The sequence below is a fragment of the Natator depressus genome, chromosome 10, assembly GCF_965152275.1.
Source record: "Natator depressus isolate rNatDep1 chromosome 10, rNatDep2.hap1, whole genome shotgun sequence".
Taxonomy (NCBI): Eukaryota; Metazoa; Chordata; order Testudines; family Cheloniidae; genus Natator; species Natator depressus.
In genome coordinates this window covers 14,959,169-14,982,681 of record NC_134243.1, presented here as the reverse complement: position 1 = coordinate 14,982,681, position 23,513 = coordinate 14,959,169, and the positions used below count along the sequence as shown (strand labels likewise).

At 43.3% G+C, this 23,513-nt stretch overlaps 2 protein-coding genes across 4 annotated transcripts in view; one reads left to right on the top strand and one right to left on the bottom strand.

Annotated features, from left to right (window-relative positions):
• Nucleotides 1-723: 723 nt before the first annotated feature.
• Nucleotides 724-19,574, bottom strand: TMEM130 (transmembrane protein 130). Its single transcript, XM_074965260.1, has 8 exons — nucleotides 19,199-19,574; nucleotides 15,220-15,522; nucleotides 12,033-12,204; nucleotides 10,938-11,107; nucleotides 9,294-9,378; nucleotides 3,695-3,897; nucleotides 1,690-1,802; nucleotides 724-1,111 (listed from the first exon to the last, which is right to left on the bottom strand). The coding sequence occupies exons 1-8, from the start codon at nucleotides 19,278-19,280 to the stop codon at nucleotides 926-928; spliced, it is 1,314 nt and encodes a 437-aa protein (XP_074821361.1). The 5' UTR covers nucleotides 19,281-19,574; the 3' UTR covers nucleotides 724-925.
• A 3,556-nt stretch (nucleotides 19,575-23,130) lies between these two features.
• The window catches only part of TRRAP (transformation/transcription domain associated protein), a 156,664-nt gene continuing 156,281 nt past the window's right edge, over nucleotides 23,131-23,513 (top strand). For all 3 annotated transcript variants that reach the window (XM_074965259.1, XM_074965258.1, XM_074965256.1), the window contains exon 1: nucleotides 23,131-23,240. In XM_074965259.1, coding sequence (XP_074821360.1) covers nucleotides 23,141-23,240 — 100 coding nt within the window. In that variant the 5' untranslated portion in view covers nucleotides 23,131-23,140. The remainder of the gene's footprint in view (nucleotides 23,241-23,513) is intronic.

The window sequence follows — 23,513 nt, the reverse complement described above, 5'->3', positions numbered from 1 at the left end:
AGGGGCACTGACAGCCAGCACTGGTTTTAGCCTATTCTTTACTTTGTCTCTGAAGAATGCCAGTGGAAACTTCGCTGACTATCTAGGAAGAGATTAAAAATGGGCAAAAAGGACCTTATTTTAATGCCTCATCTGAAATATGGCACCTCTCCTGGACTAGAAGACGTTAGTACTGTACAGCGCCATCAACAATGTGTCGGGAACATAGCACCTTTTAAGTCATGTAATGTCCTCACACAGTACCTTGTATCTGTTGTTAGTATCTGCAGGTTTCCACCAGTGCAACATCAGCTATTATGTTCCTGGTGAATACTGTTTGCTAAAATTGAGGTCCTTTTAATGTCGCAACGTAATAATTATGGAGTCTGGTTCACTGAGCAGGGTATTGGAATAAGAATGTTTCCAATCTGTTGAACAAATAGGTTTTCTTTTAAGTACTAATATGCATTAGAGTAACAGCATTTCACCTGGTTCAGTCTCCTGGTAAACTGAATGCTGTACAGCTGTGAAAAAAGAGAAAAGCACTTTTTTGTCTTGAGCATTTCCATCTTTGAAACAAACAGCATTGAGATGGGAGTGATGTGGGAAAGCCAGACAAATTACAAAGGAGAGTGGATTTGGCAAACATCTGCACATAAAATAATCCCTCATAGGAATAACATACTGCATTTAAATGATTTGGCAATGCTCTCTACTGTAAGATATACACTCGTGTAATTCAAATATGCGAAGCCACTTTTATTGTGGATCAGGCTCTTTCCTTTTAAATTACACTATGAAGTACTCTTTAGCATTGGGCCAAATAAGTAGTTAATCTCTCTATGTACCAGCAAAAATAAACCATCCATGCAGCACTTGGCTTTTAACTCATCAGAAGAGAAAAGTTAAGGTCAGCAGTTAATGTAACCAAATGAAGCTGTGATCTTCACACTGTGTAAGTTTTGACTGGCTTGTACAAAGGATGGAGGAGTCTGTGGCTCTCCCTGACGGTCTCCCAATATTCTTGAGGTGGCTGAAGGAAACAGGATCTGCAGCATATTCGACCGCAGCTTGACTCAGAATCAGGAGAGGGATTTTTGTCAGACAGAGGAGAAAAATCAAAGTCAGCTACCTGGAAAGAACATCAAAGAGGGGGAGGTCACTTCCAAATCCAGGACTACTCTAGCAAGTGAAAAATCAGAAATGGAGCCAGAGTCAGTTTCTCTCTTAACAGGCCTATTATTTATATTGTGCTACTGTCCAAAATGTTAGTTGCTTTCTAAATATCTAGGAAGATATGGTCTCTGACCCTAGCAGTCCCCTCTCTCAGCACAAGAAAATATTGGAGAATATTAATGGAAATTCAATTTTAAATAGATTTCCCACTAGAATTTGCACTGCAGCCTGAATCAAATAAGGACAAAGAGCCATGCCATGTGACTTAAATGACCGCTTACAAAGCTCAAATTTCTAATAGTGAATTCATGCAACAAACTGCTGTGGAATGAACTACAGACCGAGAATAATTTGGTGAAACTATTCAGTGAATAATTTCAAATATAGCTGAGAAAATCACCCTGTTTGTGGGCAATCTGCAACCAGGAAAAAGAGAAACAACAACAAAAAAAGTGGTGGTGGTGGGGAATAGAAATTCATCCAGTGACTTGTTCTGAATTATTTGCCCAGCGCAAAGCAACACAACCCCTGTACCTCCACAAGATCCTTCTGTTGAGAGCTGCTTCGGAAGGTCGTGTATATAACAAATCCCAGCATCACTGAAATCAGAGCAATACATGGCAGGGCGAAGAAAGCTGGGTGAATACCTGGGGAAAGAGCACAAGGGAATGTGTCCAGTATAATATAATGCACTGAGATCAGGCCATTCTAGGTGAAGAAACTTCAAGACTGTGTAGAATGAAAGAGCAACATGCCCTTGGGCACAGCTTATTCTCCCCAAAACACTATTTTTTTAAAAAGCAAATTGCACAGCTGTATTTGAATAGTTTGGTGTATGCTAAATTGTTTTCAATTCTTTGAAACCAGCCTTCACTTTGCCAAATATACTTCCTCTTCCTCCCTCTGCAACTATGTAGCATTTTAAGCATACTTGTGACTACACAGGGGATACAAAGGGTCCTTGACGCTGCTCTAAAGTAGGCACCTGAAGATTTCCCAGGCTCCTCCCTGAACCTACCCTAAGTTACGCCAAGAGTTGAATCAGTCCTTTGCTGACCGAAAAAGTGCAGAAACAGGAGACAGAAAAGTGAAATAAAGTTTCCCTGGGTCTCTCCTCACCTCCAGGTGTGCAGAGCATTGGGCCCAGAGAAGTGGAGGAAAAGAGAATACACAGGCTAATCAGAAAATCCATATGCTAAGGCAGGGAGAGATTCCACCGAGCAAGCCTGCTTTGTAAATATATTCTACCTATTCTGTCCCCTAGTGCATGAAGTAAAGCAGATGATGTCAGAACAAACCTCACATGTGGCTGCTAAATCTTCTTAACGCGGTTGCCTGGATTCTGAACAGACCGTGGGATTCTGCACCTTTAACCTCTAGGCCCCTGGTTCAAATCCAGCCTAAATTTTGTAGCAACCAAAAGTAATTCCCATCTGCTAGCTTTCCGGCAGCTTCAGTGAAATGAGGCGGTGGCTAAGTCACAGGTCTATTCGACAGGTGCTTGAATCATTACAGCTGGCACTTTTGCTGGCTAGCTCAGGCCAGTGACTGAGGACCAGAATGGGGCCAGCCCTTATGAGAGAACAGGGTGGTGGCGTGGGAGGTTGTAAAGGTCCTTTCCTTCTCCCCTTGCATGGTCTGCACAAAGGCCAGGTGCATAGGCAGCTCCTCAGTGTTTGTGTGCATGTTCTTGAGGTGAGCAGGAAAGAGGTGTGGCCAGGGCCCACTTTCACAAGCTTGGGGGATGGGTTGGCTTTACAGCCCCCAGTGTGAGTCAGTGTCTTAAGGGCGATGGAAATTGAACTACCCTCTTACCCCTTCTCCTGAGAATTTTTAGGCATTCTCTCATCATTGCTCCAGCAGGCTGTCCTGGCCATGCTCTCTTCCCCACAGGGCACTGATCATTTGCTCAGTGCTGGCCCCTTACAGATCTCTGAAAACTGGTTTCAGTTCTGGTTGCCCTGTCTCAAAAAGTGTATAACAATTGATGGCGCGGGGAGTTGGAGGGGCAGAAATTGGCAACAAGAACAATTACAGACCTGGAAAAACTTCCCTATAAAGAGAGCGACTGAAGAGAACGGGACTGCTTATTTTAAGGAGGAGGTTAATACGAGGGGACGTGAGAATTTGTGTGTCCTGTTTAGCCTCTCACAATGCATGAGCAAGAGGCCACTTGTGAAACGTAAAGGCAGCAAATTTAAAACTGATAAAAATGCATTTTGTACACAAGTCAGTTATCCTATGGAACTCACAAGGTACCACTGAGACTTAGTAGAATTTTAAAAAGGAGTAGAACATCAGTGTTATGAGAGGAAATTTAAACAAAAAAAAAAGAGCATATAACCTCCATGCTTCAGGGCATAAGCCAACTTCTAGGGCATAAACCAATTCAGGAGGAAACCATCTCTGGGCTGGTTATTCCATAATTGTCCACTAAGAAGCTTTTTGCACTGTCCTCTGAAGCTTTTGCTAGTGGCTACCGTCAAAGGCACATCTAATCTGAGCCAACACGGCAGTTCCTCTGTATCTCGAGTCTCACCTGTTGGCCACACTTTAATCGCATGGTACGTCTGCAACATGTTCACATCATTCTCCACTCTCACGCTGAGACAGTATTGTCCTGCATTACGAAAGATATGGCTCAAATTGTAGGAGGAGCCATTAATCACCACTAGATGGCACTTTTCCCCTTCCAGTGGAATACATTCAGCCTTTATGAGCCAACATAAGGTGAGTGGAGGGCTGAAATGACAAGGACAAAATTCAGCAGAGGCTTGTAAAAAATTATTTGAAATAGGAGTGCATGAATCATATAGATTAAATAGCACAGGAACTTTGAAAACATTGACGGTTGGTGTAAGTAGTAATATTACACTGAACTAATGCTATGACTAAGTAACTGTACACACATTTATCTATTGAACACTTACACTTACATAGCCATGGATATTTTATATAGATCTGACCGCCAAATGCCTGACAGGCTAGTGGGGCAGACAGCTTTGTGTACACAACATGAATGTCAGTTTCTGATTGCTTAGGCAAGAGCAGCAGGACGCACACACATCGCGTCACAATTCAGTAGTTACAATTGTAATGGCTCAGCCTACCTTTTGTTGGGAATAATGGACCAAAGTCTCAACAAGCACAAATCAGCGTTCCTCCCTCGCCTTCAGTGGAACGATACTGATTTACACCATTTGAAAATGTCCTACTACTCACAATGACTTTTCCCCAGTTCTGTTAGTACATTAACGAATCTTCATTTCTGCAATAACATGAATTATTCTTATGCCAAAACACTGCGGGGAGTGGGGGGTGGGGATGAGGGAACGGGGGATGAACAGGGGCTGATGGAATAATTTTCAGCGTATGGGTTTTTGTCAAACATTGACTATTTGTCTTTTGTGCTGTGACACTGATCACCCAAATCATGTGGTATTGTTTTTGTGATGCTGGTAGACCAGGTGCCAGTTTTTGCCAAGTCTGTAGGCGTCAGCTGAGCACTGACAGATTCAGAGCTGGAGACCAGACGTAGCTCACCTGTATGTTAGTGTTGTTGAAGACAGGTGTTAGACTTGTAAGGATGGGTTTAGTGTTTAGACTCTATAAAATGCTTGTAAGTTGCTGCATGCATTAATGCTATTTGTAGTGTCTGCATCCCATGCTATAAAGGTAATCTATAAGTTTTGCTTTATAATTGTAAAAATGCCAGCTCTGAACTTGTAAACTCAGACAGGAGGAGTGATTTCCCCCCCACTCATGAAGGAGAACTATCAAGACTAAGGCTGTGAAAAAACACCCCCCTGAGCAACAAAAGTTTTAGTGCTGAAAAGCACCAGTATAGACAGCGTGATAAAGCTACCACTTCATTTGGGGTAGTAAAAAATCAGAGATCTCCAAGTCAACCTGGTTTAGCCCTAACAGACATTCAATGGACAGATTACTACGTCTCTATCATCTTTGGAAACCACAGACTGTAACTCATTTGTGCCTACATGTTGCCTGCTTTAACCTGTAAATAACTCATTTCTTTTTCTTACTTAATAAATCCTTAGTTAGTTTACTATAGGATTGGCTACAAATGTTGTCTTTGGTGTGAGCTCTGAGGTAGAAATTGACCTGGGGTAAGTGATTGGTCACTTGCAACTGGGAGCAACCTGAATATTTTGTGACCTTTGGTGTAAGTGACCATTTATCCTTAAGTCCAGCTTGCCTGGGTGGCAAGATAGACTGGAGTGCCCAAGGGGCCTGCCTGTGTCTTCATGGTAAGACTGGTATAGTGCTTCAGGAGTTCACATTTGTTACTAGATTGGTGAAATCTAATTATAGAACATACCACAAGTTTGGGGTGTCTGCCCTGCTCTTTGACAGTCTGCCCTGAGGCTGGCACTCATGATTGTGAATCATTCCACACAGTGACAGTTTTTGCTTAGTTGACTGTAAATTTTGAGACCGGATAATAAGTAAACTTCTGTTATTATTTTTTTGGATGAATAATCATTTGGGCTAAAATTTGTGAATTCACAAATGTTTTCCTGAATACCGGGCAACTGTCTGAATGGACATGAATAATATGATACTATTATTAACAGAAAACTAAACTTTGATTCCTTTATTTCTTTATGAAAATTTGTTATGATCAGGCTGTTTTGTTTGTTTGTAAGTCGGTTCCACTTACCATTATGAAATGCTGTAAACATCTAAGAAATATATTTTAAAAATTGAAAACCACCAGGACTCCTAAAGTATTTGGTGTTGGCCACATTCAGAGATGGGATACTGGACTATAGTGACCTTGGCTGTGATCCAGTCTGGAAATTCCTATGTTCCTAACTTTTAGTCATAATTCAACCCTAGCAATGAGGTCAGAAAATGGACTTCATATGTAAACATCCTGCACACAAACAGAAGTGGATGTCTATTATCATTTTCATCACTTTCATGGTATGCTACATAACTAGCCTTTCCTTGATCATCATCATCATCACATTCCACAGCCAAGACTGAAAAGGAATCCCCTCTAGATACTGGAGGGGAAAAACTTGTTCCACCGCCTGAAGATATACCTCAGGGTCCAATCCTGCATTCGTTCTTATCCAAAACACCCATTCATTTTGGAAGCTTTGGGTCCTTTGGCCTGTTTGGTTTTATCAGAGCTTACAAACTAAGCAGGACCCAGAAGCACTCTGATAGGAAACCTTCAAAGGAAACCCAAGATGCTGCAAGAAGTGGTGCTGGCGATGCATAATAGGTGCATGTCTCCTTGAACAATGCGCCAGGGGTACTGCCTTTTGAATTAAATGCGAAACTGAGGTCCTAACCGTCTGTGGCGATTAACGATCTCATGTGGTTTTTAACAAAGTAGGAGTATTAATCGTAGAGCCCAGGCCAAATTGCACCTTGCCGGATTACATTCTGCATACCTAGATGCTCCTGCAGTTTTATCTAGACAGAAACTGTCTTCATGTCACATAGGAAGTGAAAACTCTTACTGTCTCCAGATAAAACTGCAGGAGCAGCTAGATATATAGAATGTAATCAGGTTCCAATTCTTTGTGCTCCAATCCTTTGAGGTGCTGAGTGCCCTCAACCACCACTGACTTGCACGGGACGGTTAGCACCTCACAGGATTAGGTCCTTAAACACCTGCTTTATTCTACCCCTCATGTAGCTGGATTTCAGGGGAAAGGAAAGGATCTTCACAAGGGTACATAGGAACTTTAGGAATAGTTGGCATGAAAGGTGCTGGAAAGGTAAAACGGTATTATAAAAAACGTGTGTCTCTATTTTTCATCCCTTCCTCAACTAAGGCAAGCAGAAATGGACTTCATTCCCAGAGGTCAGAAAATGTTATTTTTCTTGTTCCATGGACAATAAGAGAGGTCAATGTCTGTGATTCTGTGACACACCCAGGATTTTCATGTGTGTTCTCTGCTCATAAAAAGACCATACAAGAGCAACAGATGAGCTCAACACAACTATTTGGATTAAAGGCTTGGCAAAAGTAAATAAAGCTTGTAAATCACAGCATCATCTTAAAGCAATGTCAGAAAGCTCTTTATTTGCTAGAAATACATCAATGTACACCACCATTTCCACAATGTTTTGGCCATATAGCTTTTTGCTGTGTTTTGCTTGTGCTCTTTATTTACATTTTTCAGACCTTTGCGCTACATGGTTCTGCAGAGGCTCATCTGCTGCTCTCTGGACTTCAATTCTGATGATAAACTTAGCCTTTCTTGATCCTTTTTATCAACATCCACTCCTCCAACCCTGCAGCACATTCATTGTTGAGTGAAGAAGTCAGTTTGTGCGTGGCTCACTTTGAGTTCTGCTTCTGTCATAAAAATCCCATCCCTCAGGCCTGATTTTAACTAGACCAGTTTATTTATCATTCAGTGCTGCTTTATATCACCCATATTCTTTTGAACATGTTGGTGCTATTTCTTCCACTAGAGTTTAGGGTGTGGTTGGGTTGTTCATTCTAAAACCCGGTTTCAGGGGTCTAAAATTCACCTGCCAAACAATTTTTACAATTTATGTTAATTTGCACGCAATGTAGGCCCTGCGCCTGAAAATGTGTAAGCCCATGAATAGCTCATGAGCAGTCCTGCTTGATTCAACAGATCATGACTTATGTGCAGGCAAATTACCAGTGATGTCCTGGTGTCACAAAGTTTGGGCACCTGGCAGGAGCCTTACATACACCTGTACTCGTGCTACTGTCCTCCATTTGCAATGCACACAGCAAGGCTGTATCAACCCAGCCAACTCTCACAGGCAGGCCTGGCAAGCCTCACTCACTGGGAGGAAGACTTATTGCTGTGGGATAATTTTTAAGCCAGCGTTTGTTCAGTATCTCTCTCTGCTGATGAAGGATTTTGTTACGTGTTTCAACAAGACATTTCAAAACTCCTTCCCTATCTGAAAAGATCTCCTTCACTCAGACAGTCACACAGCTTGACAGAGCATCTGCAAGGCTACACTTGTGTGTGCCACTCTCGTGTTCCTACAGCCTTGAACCTTTAGTCCCAATGCACCACTAAATGCACCAAAGTGGTGCATTGGAAAGAGGGCCGAGACCAGCCTCTGCACTGTAATCTTTCTCTCCCCCCCAGAACCAGCTGTCTTTGGCTAACTTCTTCACTACTATCCAGTTCTTTCGCATGCAGATGACATTTTCACTCCTCCCCTTCTGGGTCTACTGCCGCTCAGACTCTTCTTGCCTGCTGCTGTTACCTGGCTGAAACAGTATCCTAAACTTACCACCCCCTAGTGTCAGCCCTGGTATGTCTATTGGTTAGTGTGCCCTACATGCGGTGTGCAGGTTTCTTAGTGATAGGGATCAACGAGAAAGAAAAGTCCAGAGCACAGTTTAAAAAGCCCCTTATTTTCCTTCCTTTTTTCTGCTCTCTGTTTCTCTTCTTACTGTCCTCTTTGATCCTCATTAACATTTGTAAAAAGAAAAGGAGTACTTGTGGCACCTTAGAGACTAACCAATTTATTTGAGCATAAGCTTTCGTGAGCTACAGCTCACTTCATCGGATGCATACTGTGGAAAGTGTAGAAGATCTTTTATACACACAAAGCATGAAAAAAATACCTCCCCCCACCCTACTCTCCTGCTGGCAATAGCTTATCTAAAGTGATCACTCTCCTTACAATGTGTATTAGGGTGGGGGGAGGTATTTTTTCATGCTTTGTGTGTATTCAAAGATCTTCTACACTTTCCAAAGTATGCATCTGATGAAGTGAGCTGTAGCTCACGAAAGCTTATGCTCAAATAAATTGGTTAGTCTCTAAGGTGCCACAAGTACTCCTTTTCTTTTTGCGAATACAGACTAACACGGCTGTTACTCTGAAACCTGTCATTAACATTTGTGTTGTGTGTAAAGCACTTGGGGATTCGCTGCAGAGAAGTGCAGTTTATTAATATTCTACATTCCTGCAACCTATTGCAGTATGAGAGATTTTTAGAGTCACGAACAAGTAATGTGCAGTAATAACTTGTTTATAGAAAATAAATCTTTCTAGGGATCAGTTCTGTAGCATGCAATGGGTTACACCCTGGGGAAATCAGAAGAAAAAAAAACAACAATTTTTTTTATAGCAAGGGATATTTGTGTGTTACTTACCTGCCATTGATATGTAGAGATAAACTTAAGTTTTCCATTACACGAGTCTCTCTGGAGCCTATGACATTTATACTTTTAACACCATCTGGAAAGAACAGTGTGACAAAGTCATGAAACTGTGGCTTTAAAATCAAAAACAATTTCTTGTTTTACCGTGAAAGTTTAATTTTTATGCACTTTTCTATGCTGTCTTATTTTAGTCACATCAGAGATATTTATTTATTATTATTATTATTTCTTTTGCTAATAAATAGAATAGCTTCAGGTCAACTAGTATGTTTTGTCAGTTATCTTTAAAAATTACAATTGATCATTTTTATTTTTAGGCTTGGAAAGATTAGATTTCTATCAGTAAATGTTGATTACACCATATACACATAAACCGACAGAAAATTTCCATCAATGATAATTAAAATTTACAGATAGGCAAAGTAAGAAAAGTGCTGCCTGAAAAAATATTAGAGTTTGATTTTAGGATATTTACTTTGTATATTTAGACAATGTGATGCTGACAATTTGTGTTTTAACCATTACAAGCATTAGGTTTTTGAATCTCAACATCTACTGTCATTAAATAATTATGGTCCGACCCCACCATTGTCTGTACCTCCCCACAATAATTTCCTGCATCTGTGAAAATGTAAATCTTTGAAAATTTAAAAAAAATGCTTAACAATAAACATTGATATTATCTGCTGAAATTATCAAAAAATAAAAATAGAATTCTGCCAAGCCTAATTTCATGCATTTATGAATTGCCCTTTGCTATGGCCTCTGGGTGCCAAAGCAAACATAAACTAGCCTCATGTAGAGCTAATCAATATAATTAATGTAAATAGAGCGATTACACAATTTTTAATATAATGATTACAAATACAAATTATTTTTGTAAGGTTTAAATTTTGCATTTTTTTTTTAGCACAAAATGTATTTGAAAATTTTCATTTACTAAAAACTAGGTTTTTGATACATGGAAATCTTTAATAATGGTTATGATTAAAAATTGCAGATTAGAAACCTTATAAATAATTTAATTAAAAATGAAAAATTTAGAAAATGACAGTTTTTTCACTGAATGCTTTCTTTTAAAAAGGGCTGTTTTGATAATAATAAAACTGGTCATTTGAAGAAAAACCTGAAAAGCTCTGTTAATAAACTATAGGTCTGATACAATGCTTTATAAAAGATTTCCATATTTGTTTAATTATCATGCTCAATTTATGGTCTAGACTAGGGATCGGCAACCTTTGGCATGTGGCCCACCAGGGAACTCTGCTGGCGGGCTGGGACGTTTGTTTACCTGCAGCATCTGCAGGTTTGGCCGATCGCAGCTCCTACTGGCCACGGTTCGCCGTCCCCGGCCAATGGGGGCTGCGGGAAGTGGCTGCCAGCACATCTCTTGGCCCGCGCCGCTTCCTGCAGCCCCTATTGGCTGGGGACGGTGAACCGTGGCCAGTCGGAGCTGCGATTGGCCGAACCTGTGGACGCTGCAGGTAAACAAACTGTCCCGGCCCGCCAGTGGATGTCCCTGACGGGCCGCATGCCAAAGGTTGCCGATCCCTGGTCTAGACACTACATTATACTACAGCTTGTGCAACAATACAGGAAGTTCTGTTTTGCGCATCCAGCACCATTTATAATTACCCAGCAACTCCAACTCGGTGGTGAAATCTCCCATTTTCTGCACAATCTTTCTTTCCTGTGTGGCACTCTCAATTTGCTCCCATTCAGCTACAACTTTGAGATGTACCTTGCAATTCCCTGCCGTAGAATAATTATAGTAGACAAAGGGTTCTTCAGTTAGCAGCTGAGTTCTATGGGTAGCATGAAAAGATTTAGAATCAGCATCACCTCTGTTTAGAAACTGTTTGCATCAGACATTTTAGATACATGAAGGTCTGAGTCTTTGTTACACTAATAAAAATCAGGACTAACTCCCCAGAAGTTCATGGAGTTATACTTATGTCAAACTGGTGAAAGTGATATCAGAATTAGGTCCACCAGTATGCTTTTCTTACTTTGTTTAAGTTTTTCAAGGAAAACAATGGCACAATCATCCCTAAATATCATTAATGGGTCAGAATTAGAAAGGGTGATAATGATCTAATATTTCTTTTATTACAGTCATTAAAGCCGGGGTGCCACCAGAAAACTAAATTTTTTAGTAAAAGAATATGGGCCACTATTTACAAAAATCAAACCTGAAATGTACACTCACACACATTCATGCCAGAAGTGCTTATGCACTCATCCAATCAGAGAATAGAAACAGTACCATGTGACTATCTAAGGTATTTATAGATGGCCAGTCATTGTCATATCTAGTTACTGTTCAATAACAACCGAGGAAAAGAATACAATTGCTTATTCAAATTTATTTAAAATGAGAAAATTTCAATCTGGTCAGGGAGATTCTGTAAGCAGAAAAACATGCTCAAGTCATTAAATACATTATTTACTATGAAATATTCGTTCAGCTCTATGTATTTGCACTAGCATACCCTCTCTAACTAAACATGGACTTTAACCTAAAAACACCCCTGCATTTTGGGGAACCTCAGCACACATGAGCACCTGAGTATCACAATGAAACTTGGAGACAGATCCTCGGCCAAAGCTTATTTTTAACTGTTTGTGAGCTTCTAGACTATCTGAAGATTGTGAGTGTAGGAGTGCGTTACACATCCTTACCAGAAGCATCCAGAGCCTTAGCATAAATAAACAAACAACTGGACATACCCATCTCCGAAATCCCAGTTGTAGATGAATGATGCTGACTTGAAATAATTACTCGGATCATGCAGAAAGAAAGAAATCAGGGTCAGAGTGTCTGTGGCAGAACTCGAACCTTGTTCGACAAATGTTCTGTTGTCTTCTATTTGTGCAATGGTAAGATTCCCTACTATAAACTCTGCAGGAGAAGATGATAAAGGAAGAATAATGAGACTATATTTCACTTTCATAGCATTACCTACAAATCTCAAAGCCCCGTTTAAACATTAATTATTTTAATCTCTCAACATCCCTGTGAGGGTGGGTAAGCATTTTTATATCTATTTCACAGATTGGTAAATTTAGGTAAAGAGATTACATGATTTACGCAAGGTCACACAGCCTGCAATACAATCCAAGGGGGGAAATCTTGGCCCCATATAAGTCCAGAAAAGTTTTGCCATTGACTTCAATGGGACAATGATTTCACTACAGGAGTCCTGTCTCTTGACCTAACCAATACACTCTCTCTCTAAAACAAAGTATAGAAAAAGAAAATTTTAACTATTGTGAATGACTGACATGCTATACACAATCCCATACTGATTTAAAATACAGTTATACAATGTCAAGTGATTCCATGCAAACAGCATAGTGAAGTTCGAAATTTCATGTCTCCCCGTGCTAATATCCTCATATTTGCTTGGTTTATAGGCTGAAAGATGTTCTAGGGCTATGTATACTGCATTTAAAAACCTGCCGCTGGCCTGTGCAAGCTGACTCAGGCTGATAGGGCTCAGGTTTGCGAAGCTGTTTAATTTCAGTGTAGACATTCGGGCTCGGACTGCGGCCCGAGCTCTGGGACCCTCCTAGGGTTGCCAATTTTGGTTGGATGTATTCCTGGAGATTTCATCACATGACATAATCTTTAATTAAAGATTAATCTTTATATCCTGGAGACTCCCGGCCAATCCTGGAGGGTTGGCAACCCTACTCCCACCTCACAGGGTCCTAGAGCTTGGGCTCCCGCCTGAGCCCACATGTCTACACTGCCATTAAGCAGCCCTGCGAACCTGAATCATCTGGCATGGGCCAGCCACGGGTTTTTAACTGCAGTGCAACCTGTGATATAAGAAATTGGGCTGGAATCTCTCTAGATCATGCATAATCATGATGATCAGATTCCAAGGGATAACCTCATGATAGATAACGAGACAGATTAGATAGATCACCTGTAACACATATTCTGCTATCCAGTGGCAGATTAGCCACTGGGACAATCGGGCAGTGTCCAGGGGCCCTGGCCAATTGGGGCGCTCCTAGGCTCCACGCACCCGGCGCTCCGAGAGGGGTTGGTATGTAGGGGCTTGCCCTGCTACCCCCACCCGCCTGGCACTCCTGCCAGGGAGCGGGGTTTGGGCCCCCACTTGCTCTGGCCCTAATCTGCCTCTGCTGCTATCTTGTTAACAATTCTCTTGATCGGCAAACAAAGTTAGAATGAAACTCACTCCTCCAGACTGGGACTGACTCTGCAGAACTAACCGGAGACAAAACTAATACAGACTTATTTTTTATTCTGGAGCTTTTCCTTGGGCTCCACAAAGCCAGTGCCTGAGGGCCTGCTTGCTTGGGGAAACTAGCAAGGTAAAGGCGAATCTTAGCTTTCATAGGTTAAAAAGTTTCTCCTCCTTTTCCTTGTGAAGATAGCCTTGAAAACATAAGCCAATGGAACCTGAGCACCGAGGTTGAAAGGAATAAGCAGATAGGCTCTGCTTTGGCAGTAAGAGAAAGGAGAGGACCGAAAGATCCTGTGCACGCATTCCAACGCATCGTGTAAGATGGCTTGGTTAAGTTTGAGGTATTTCTCAAAGAATGATCTCACTAACCCTCCCCAAAATGTTGTTCCCTGTGGCTAGTACTATGATCCTGATGGATGAGAATCGGTTATGTTTAGGGATGATGGAGAAAATCCTTTCACAGGCCCACCCAACAATCCTGAGGAGGGGTCCACTGGACAGTAAAATCAGATCATGTGACTCTAAATAGACACATGATCAGGTCTGTTGAGTGTGTAAGCTCTTTAGGGCAGGGACGTCGTCTGTTCTGTTTGTACGCTGCCTTGCATAATGGTCCATGACTGGGCTCTTAGGTGCTATGATAATCAGGGGTGAAAGTGAGCCAGTACGAGCCAGTACGGTGTACCGGTAAAAAGTGGCCGCCGGTACTGGCCCGTACACAGCCGACGTTAAAGCTTAAGGACCCTGCTTAAAGCGCTGACGCGTCAGCGCTTTAACATCGTTGCCCCTCCCCTCTCACCCCTGGGCAGCTGATGGTGGGGGCCAAAAGGAGTAGCTGCCGCGGGGCTGCTGCTGCTGTAGCCCCGGGCCCTTAAAATCGCCGCTGGAACCCTGGGCGGTGTGGGCCAGGCAGCGCGGAAGGGCTGGCTGGGGGACGCTGACCCCAGGCCCCGCTCCTTCCAGGGGCCTGGAGCCGGCCCCCGTACCGGTAAGTGTTGAATGTTACTTTCACCCCTGACGATAATACAAATAATAACAGAAGTGATATTTTACATAGTCCCACTTGTGACTGTAGCCACACCTTCAACTGTGATCCAGCGATAGTTATTCAAAATACTTTTATACAAAGTATAATAGCTCTACCATGCCGATGGCCTCATGTTATTCCTACTTCAGTCATGACTTGTGCACAACTTGGATGTGACTGATAAAAGGGGAAACTTGTAGATTGCTGCTGCTGGAGGTCAGCTGAAGTTGGGAACTAGATATGCTGAGCCAGTGTCACAGCAACAATCTGAATCTTCAGGAATCTAGATTTCACAGAATAAAAATGGCCGATCCATACCGGGCTCACTCTAGCTTTTGTGAGCTACAACTAGCAGAAACATGTGAAGTACAACTGCTCAAACATGAGGTTTCTAGCATGGTTTCCTTGAGCAGTGGGCACAGGGATTTTTTTTGTAAGGGAGCATGTTACTGATTTTCTGTCTTAGGTAGTCTACAGCATGGTCTGGTGACCACAGTTCATGGCAAAAAATCTCTCTGTCCACCAGTCAAAGAAACTGTTCTAGAGCCCTGCTAGTAGAAGCCATGTTAAACATGGGTGTAGCTAGCACCATTCTGAATCCCAGAATACACAGCGCCTATCTCAGTGTAATGTGTGAAGACTTGAACGAACTGTTCTAAAGATATTTTACCTGTAATGTGAAGCATTGTGACGCTTTTGGCGATGGGCTGACATAACCAACAGTGTGTCTCAGTTGCCCAGACAGAAATGGGAAAGTCTCCAGAAAATTCACCAGTCACTGTAATCGTAGAGTTAAATCGCTGCTCTGATTTCTCAATCAAAGTCAGAGGGGTGAAAATCCAGTTAAAATGATAGGACTTTAGGTCACTAATGAATGCAACATCATCAGTCTTCATACTCAAGCTGGCCTGAATTGTAGCTTGAGCTCCCGTTGTGATGGGACCATTGTTGTTGATTTTCAGAACATACTGCACTGTAAAATCAGAAAACAAAAGTCGTTGTGTTTTATATATATATATATATATATATATATATATATATATATATATATATATATATATATATATTCTCCCTGTGATCAAACGTGAAAAAAGTATTAACATGCTGTAATTATGTGGTTCTAGTGCCCGATGGCACTAAACACAGTCAAGCCTCTGAACAGGCACTGCACCTTGGTATTTAAAAATATGTGTATAAACATTATTCTCCTCTCTAGCTCCATGACTAGTTATATGTTATTTAGAATTAAAATAATTAGCAATGAAAAACAAAAATTTTCATAGGAATGGGTCCTGGAAATGTTAAAAAATAGAGAGGGGCCCAAACCAAACTGCTAGATCAGAATACTCACAACACTTTGGGGAAGTTTAGATCCAGATTTGGACCTTGCAGTTGGTTAAATAAAAGTGTATACACAGAGAAGGGGCCAAACGTATCTGTGAAGTAATAAAGCCTCCCCGGCTTTGTTTGACTTCTGAGATGTTACAAGTTAAAACAAATCCTTCCTGATAAGGGTCTGTTCCAAGATGTGTAAACTCCTTCCATTTTAGGGTTATTTCTCTCTTTCTATGTCACCATGTACAAGCCTGAACACACTTTTTACACCAACTTTGTATGGTGGGGAGAAAAAAACCTTTGTGTAGTTAAGAAAAAGATTCTGTGCAGAGGAAAATGCAGGCTTCAGAGATCAGCTGGGCCAAGCTGCCTTAAAGTAGCTTGTAATTTTAAAATATACGGGCAAATTTAGTCCTGGTGGAAGCAGGCACAAACTTGGTCCAGATTTTTAAAGGTACCTGGGCGCCTAAAAATGCAGATAGGTGCCTAGCAGGAGTTTCAAAAGTGCCTATGTGGCTGACTCCCGTTGAAATCAATTGGAATTAGGCACCTAGGTGATTAGGAAAATTCCACTAGTTGCCTAAGTACCTCTGTACATGCATTAAAATTGTTGGTGTTTCAGCTTCTTATCACCAGGGTAGAATTTGTCTTAGGGAAATGGGTGTGATGATTTGGTCTGGGGAAGTCATTACAGAGCCAGTCTCTGAATTTGAAACAAGACCAGTTTTACTTTAAGCCTATAAAAATAACAAGCATTATTCCATTGTGGCTTTTTCAGTGCAAGCCAGAAACTGAAGCATGCATGTTATATGGACATGCCAACTCTCGCAAGTTTATTGTGAGAGAGGCAATCGCTAAGTCAAATGAAGCCTCGCTCATGATCTTGTGATAGAACTCTCAAATCTCAGGATTGTTTTTCTACCCTGGCTGGGTGGGGCTCATTTTCAGCCTTGGGTGGCTGTTCCCCTAGCATCCTGGAAAGTGGGAGAGGGGACTCTACTGCAGCCCCCAGAGGCCTGGGAAGGGGGAAGAGGAGCAGAGGTGAGACTAGGAGGGCTACTATGGCCAGAGGGCAGCAGGAGGGCTGAAGTGAGGAGGTGACGGGAGGTACCGTGGAGGTCTGTATTGATGGTGGGTTCTGAGCAGATGGGGTGAGTGCTGGGAGGCTGAACTGAGGGTGCTGGGGGTTAATGGGGAAGGGGGCTGAACTGATGGGGTGGTGATAATGAGGACCTGGGGAAGTGAACTGAGAGGGACTGAATTGTGGGGGTTGGGTGGGGAGAGAACCGGTGGAGGACTGGGGGCGGGATTAAGTACTGGGCAGGTGATGGGCAGATGTGGGGGTGAGAGCTCCTGCAATAGGGGCCAAAATCACCTTATCCAGCACAGGTGGGAGAGTGGGCAATTGTTAAATGCACACACCCTGGGGATGGGCATGGGGAGTTCAAAAACCAAGAGACTGACCTAAACAACACAATACCATCTTCTTTAAAATGTCACAATTTTGGCGGCCAATCTCATGATTTTTGAGGGTCCAACTCATAATTTTTTGTGTTTTGCAATTTGGCAATACTGTACAAGTTAATATCATAGTACTTCACTCAGGGAATCCCTTTTCCCACCTGTATTCACTCTTCCTGCTAGTGTTGGGTCAGGCTTTTGTAGCCACAACTCCATTTTCTCCAATCACCCACTTCATTTAAAAAAATAATAAATAAAAAGACCACAACTCCAATGCAAAGAATAAATTTTGTGTGAGCGGATCTCATGCTGTTTCTGCAGACCTCATCTTTATAAATAGAGTCATTGCTAGCTACACCCTTCCCTTAATCAGTGTTTTCCTTAGCGCAGTTTTGGCTTGAAGATGTGTCCATAAAACCAGGTACGTGTTACAGGTTTAATCCCCTTATTTCCTTATTAAACCCAAGAAAAATGCAAGTTTTTCCTTTAGGCTTATGTGTATGAAGGAGAACATACTTTTTTGTTTGTTTTTTGGTCCTCCATTACTAACCTTTCCTCTCTCTACTTCTCCCAGCCTGGGAAAGAACCAGTCTAGGGCCCTAATGTAAAGGAAACATCCACAGCCTAAATTGCATACGCTAGTGAAGGTTGGCCCTGTATTCCAGGGCAATGAGAAAGGGGGGTGAGGGGAAACTCAAGCCCTTGTGGAATGGCTGGGAGTAGAAAGAAACATGGTGGTGCAAAACTGGAAAAACTGAACTCCTTCCTGACGCAGGTGACCTTTTAAAAGCCTAAATGGAGAGATGTCTCCTATTTCTCTATGAAAATTAGACTTAGCTCACTGTCCATTTTGCTGAAGCACAAATGGAGGAAAATAGCAGAAATCAGGGAGGGATATCAAAAAGACACTGGGGAGGGGTCTTATTGAAGTATGATAACTGAGCGAGAGGGGGGTTAAGTGACTAGCTCAAGGTCATACAATGCATAAGTGGCAGAGTGGAGTATTTAACCCAGCTCTCCCGACTCACTTCTCCTCATACCATTTGATGTAAGATGCAACACATCAATGTTAGGAAGGAGCAAAGGGAGAGGCAGGCTGTCTTAGTCATTTGTGACTCACTGGGTGCAATAGCAGTGAGGGAGCAGAGATGCTTTACTGCATCCCAATTAGGAAGGAAATCTAGAAGGGGGCTGACAGACTCATTCTTGTCTGAGATCCCTTCCTCCCAGATTTGCCAAGCCTCACCCTGAAGAGGAGGTGGGAGCTGAATGAGGTTTATGGCTTAAAAAGGGCAGAAGTAGCTGCACCTCCCTCCCCCCTTTTGATCCGTGAGAGAACTTGCTCATTATTGCCAGCCCCACGGGGAAGGTGTCCCTTGTGGGTACAGCTCCCTTCACACCTGCTCCAGCCATTCAAGCAGGATGAATGATTACACAATCCACTGCAGAACAGGAAAACAAAAAGTCTTCCTTATAAATAACCAGTGTTCAAGCTAGGAGGTTTAAACACATCTCCTTCAGTTTCAGAGTAGGGTTTTATCACTCTTCAGGGAAACAGAAACCTAGCACTGCAGAAATTAGCAATGGGAAAAAGATCTCTCATCTAATCTGTTCCCCTGCAAATGCAGGATTGTTTCCATATGTAGGATAAATATGACACTGCAAACCTTGCTGCAAATGCAGGTAGAGCATATATTTTCATGCAAACGCTAGGAATGCTAAGTTGCTTGGAGCTTGCCTGGAAATAAATGCTCATTCTGTGTTTACAGCAGCATAAGATTGCTTTTCAGGACTGCTTCTAATGACCCCTGGCTCATTAGCCCTGTATTGAGAAAGGAGCAGATCTACCTTACCTGCTGCTGACTTGAAATGGAAAAGGAACAGCACCATGCAAGTCACTTGGAGGATGCTCGAGGTGAAAAATGCCAGGGCCATTTGTAGTCAGTGTGCCAAGAGAAAGGTGCTGCTGTCTGTTCAGCTCCGATAGCCAGACTTCATCTTCCAAGTGGGCTCGAATTTGTCTTTATGCTGGGGAGGAGATGGGGAGCAAACAGCCACTGCTGCTGTCCCCTAGAGGCAATGTGGGCGTACTGCACTGTCTAGTTTTTTGTTTTGTTTTTTTATTTTCTCTGTACATTGTTTACCTGGCAAATGCTGGCTACGCCTAACCAATTTAGAAAAATTCTTATTAGGTTTTGTTACGGGCATATTAGACACCTGTTTCAACCAACAGATTAGAAAAACGAGGCAGAGAAAATCCCTATCTGGGGTGTTAATGAAAAGCTCCTAGAGCTGCAAGAATTTTGAAAACAAAAATCAGTTTTCTGGTAATAGAATAAATGTATTGGTATGTTTGGCCATGTGTATCTTGCAGAATTTTGTATAAAACACTGTATAAAAATCTACAATAGACTGAAGCTGTACAGGGCTTAATATCCCATTAGAAAACAGGTGAAGTACTCTGCCCATCTACTGTATCATATTCTTGATGGTAGAGAAAAAAATGCCACCTTAAAAAATCTTCCCAAAACAGATGAGTGATGAATTTTTATGAGTCATACAGCTAATAATACAATACAAAGCAATAACATTTCAGGACCCATTCCTGCAAGCCCATAACTCTTTGAATGTAAGTAGACTCATTGAACAGACTGGGACTACTTCCATGCATAGTTACAAACACATGGGTGTTTGCAGGATAGGACCTTATTTTGTATTAGCTCTTTCATACAAACTGGGTGACACTCGGGTTTTAGAGAATCATGGCAGGCTGGGTAAGATGAGTTACTTTTAATAAAAGATATTTTATTGTAAAATAGTACAAAGCATAGATTGAGAGAGATGAGCTCAGTACAAAATATAATATCCCGTTTCGTATTAACTGATTGCTTCTTGCAGTACAGTTTGTTGCAAATCAAGTTTCTGAACTTGACTACTGCCTGGGAAATCTTCTCCCGCAACCCACCTTCCAATGTTTATACTCTATTCCCTTGTATTTTCTATTCTATACCCTGCTCATCACCATAGTAATCAAGAGCCACTGAATCAGCATAGCTGACTTTTCAAAAGAAACCATTGGGCAGAAACAAGTTTTGCCTCCTTAGCTAGGGTAGTTGCTGAAGTTTTTGCTTTCATTCAAATCCAGTTATTTGGTCCAGTCCAGTTCTGTGGAAGACTATATACAGGTACCTCGTCTGTGGATCTCCAAGCACTTCACACAAGGAGTGGGGTGGGATAAAACGTATTACCCACATTATAGACCAACAGGGTTTCACAGTAGTTGAGTTTCTGCGTGCTTAATTCAGCAGCAGGCTGTCAGCTTATCTGCCATCTCCTTTCTGCTCACGTTTTTAGGGGGAAAGCGTATTGTTTCCGATCCTTTGAAGCATCTTTCTTCTACATGTAAGGTATTTCGAGCCGGGGAGAACACAGCGCCTTTCGTTTTTAACCTCCCCACTGTCCCCTCTATCACCCAGGCTTGAGTCTGATGAAGTGGGTTTTAGCCCAGGAAAGCTTATGCCCAAATACAGGTGTTGGTCTCGAAGGTGCCACAAGGACCCCTCGGCTGTTTTTGCGGATACAGACTAACAGGGCGACCGCTCAGGAGCCCGCCTTTGCCGGCAGAAGCTGTGGCTTTAACAGCCGGGCGGCTCCGCAGCGGGAGGGGCGGCTCTGCCCGGGAGGTCACCCGTGGGCCTGCTGCTGGGAACTGACGAGCTCCGCAGCTTCCGAGGGTAAATGCCGGTGCGCGGGTAACGGACAAGGCCAGGCCCGAGCTGGAGGGGCCGCGGGTGCCTTCGCGCGCAGCCTGCGCTGGGTGCCATCGGCCGCGCCGCCGCCGCCAGCTTGTGGCCGGAGGGACTGGGCTGGGCTGGGCTGGGAGCCCTGCGCCGGGTTCTCGCCCGTCGCGCGGGGGTTGGGAGGCCGGAGCTCTTGGTGCCTGGCCGGGGGCATTGGGGCTGGGGAGCCCCGGGCCCCCCGCTGGCTGACTGGGGCGGGGCCGGGGCGGCCGAGGGGCCGGGTGGGGGGTGCTGGAGAGAGGCTGGGCAGCGATGCGCAGGGGGTGGCGGGGAGCGAAGCCGTTCGCAGGCGGCGGCGGCCGGAACTGAACTTCGGCAGCTTCCGTCGTGCGCTGGGTGCCCATGCGCCGCGCCCGGCTGCGGGCTCAGGCTGGAGGCGACAAAGGAGGGACTCGCGCGAGCTGGGGGCCGGGGCGGGCAGGTAGAGCCGGGGGCGGGCCGCGGCGGCAGCAGCCGCCCCGGGGACAGACCAGACGCGGGGGAGGTAGGGCCCGGCCGGGGACTAGGCCCGGGGGGGGGGCGTGGTGCCGGGGTAGAGCCTGGGGCCGAGCAGTCACGTCCCGCAGAGGCCCTGTCGTGAGGGGGGTGGGGAGGCCCGGCCCGGCCTGTGTGAGGGGGAGGGGATCTGGCCCTGGGGGGGAGACGACACCCTGCTCTAATGGTAGGGGGCAGGGATCTGTGGGGGGGGAGTCCCTGCCTTGCTGGGGGGCAGGGATCTGTCGCGGGGTGGGGAGGCCCTACCGTGGTGGGGGGCAGGGATCTGAGGAGTGGGCAGTCCTAGCCCTGGTGGGGCTGTGGGATCTGAGGGAGGGTCAGGAGCTCTGGCCTGAAGGGTTAGGGAGATGGTATAGATGTCAAGGACTTGGACCTGAGAGGAAATGGGGGTTGGTAGAAGGAGCTGGATGCAATATCGCCTTTGTGCATATTTTTAAAATCCATAACAGGATTCGCACAATTACAGGGCCAGAGCACTGGCTGGCATGGGGTCAGCATAGATGGAGTCCAATCAAAGAGAAAGTGCCCCCCTCAGTCAGGAGAGAGCCACCGAGACAGAGAAGGTAAGGTAGAGAGAGGAGCTGAGACTTCTAGGTTGTATTTCCAGTGCTGTCATGAGCTTTCTCCCCCTTTGGGCAAATCACAGAGCCTCTCTCTTCCCCTGGGGGCTCCCTTATCTGTAAAATGGGTAGACCAATTGTCATAAAACTTTACAGGAGTTTTGTGACATTTAATCAATATTTGCAAAGATATTAAGATGAAGGGCGCTGTAAAAGTGAGGTGTATTTTTATTGAAATGTAGATTGATCTGAAAGCTAAACCAAATTAAGATGTCAGATGTGACAGAAAGTAAGCATGGATTGTGAAATGAGTTCAGCAGTAAAGCTCTGTGACAGACAATGAAAACTAAAACCAACTGAAACTCTACTGCTTTCAAGTTTTATTACATATTGGAAACTCAGATCATGTTTGTGGAAAAGCTTGCTTCAGGTACCCTGAAACCTTGTTGAGAGATACTTAAAAGGACATTATCAACTTGAAATCTAGTCACGCTAAAGAATGCTGTTAAAAGAAGTTTATGTTATACTCCCACCTCTGAGTTCCCTTGCTAGTTTTTTGTGTCTTTTCCACTGTATTTTCCTAATCTTTTAAAATGTTTCTCTCCCCTGTTGCTATTTGATAGATCCACACAAACAGGAGGGAAAACTGACTATATGCAATTCTGTAAAAGACTCAGTAACAATTTTTCTCTGATTTTTTTTTTCAGTTAGTTAGATGTTATGAGTTTTGGTTATAGGCTTAAATACATGTAAACAAATATGATTTTTAAATTGATGGTGCTCCTTTAAAATCATATGTCATAGGAATAAATCTAGATGACGGTGTCTCCACCAGTAAGTAGTCCTACTTACAATGTTTTTTGTTTTTGTAGGTGGGCTGATTCCCCTCCCCCCCCCCCCCCCAGTTTTTTAATAAACTCTAATCTGGTCCAGAAGAAAAATGGCCTTTGTTTCGACACAAGGGCCCACTGTGGTTGACCAAACCACTTTGATGAAGAAATACCTGCAGTTTGTGGCTGCTCTAACAGATGTTAATACACGTAAGTTTATTTTCCATTTATTAAGGAAATGTAATTCTTCTTTACTCATTTGCTTCAAAGAGTTCTGTAATATTGTCTACTGAGTTGGTTGGTAAACTTGCATGGGGTTCGCTTTGCATTTCCTTTGATCCTTGATGTTTGAAGAAGCAAAATGATGAGCATTATTTACTTGAGCCTTAGAGAGATGTGTGTGAGTATGAAGTGTGAGTATGAAATTGTGTGATTGTGAGAAATGAGTACCTTACAACTGGGCAATGATAGCTAAACTGATAA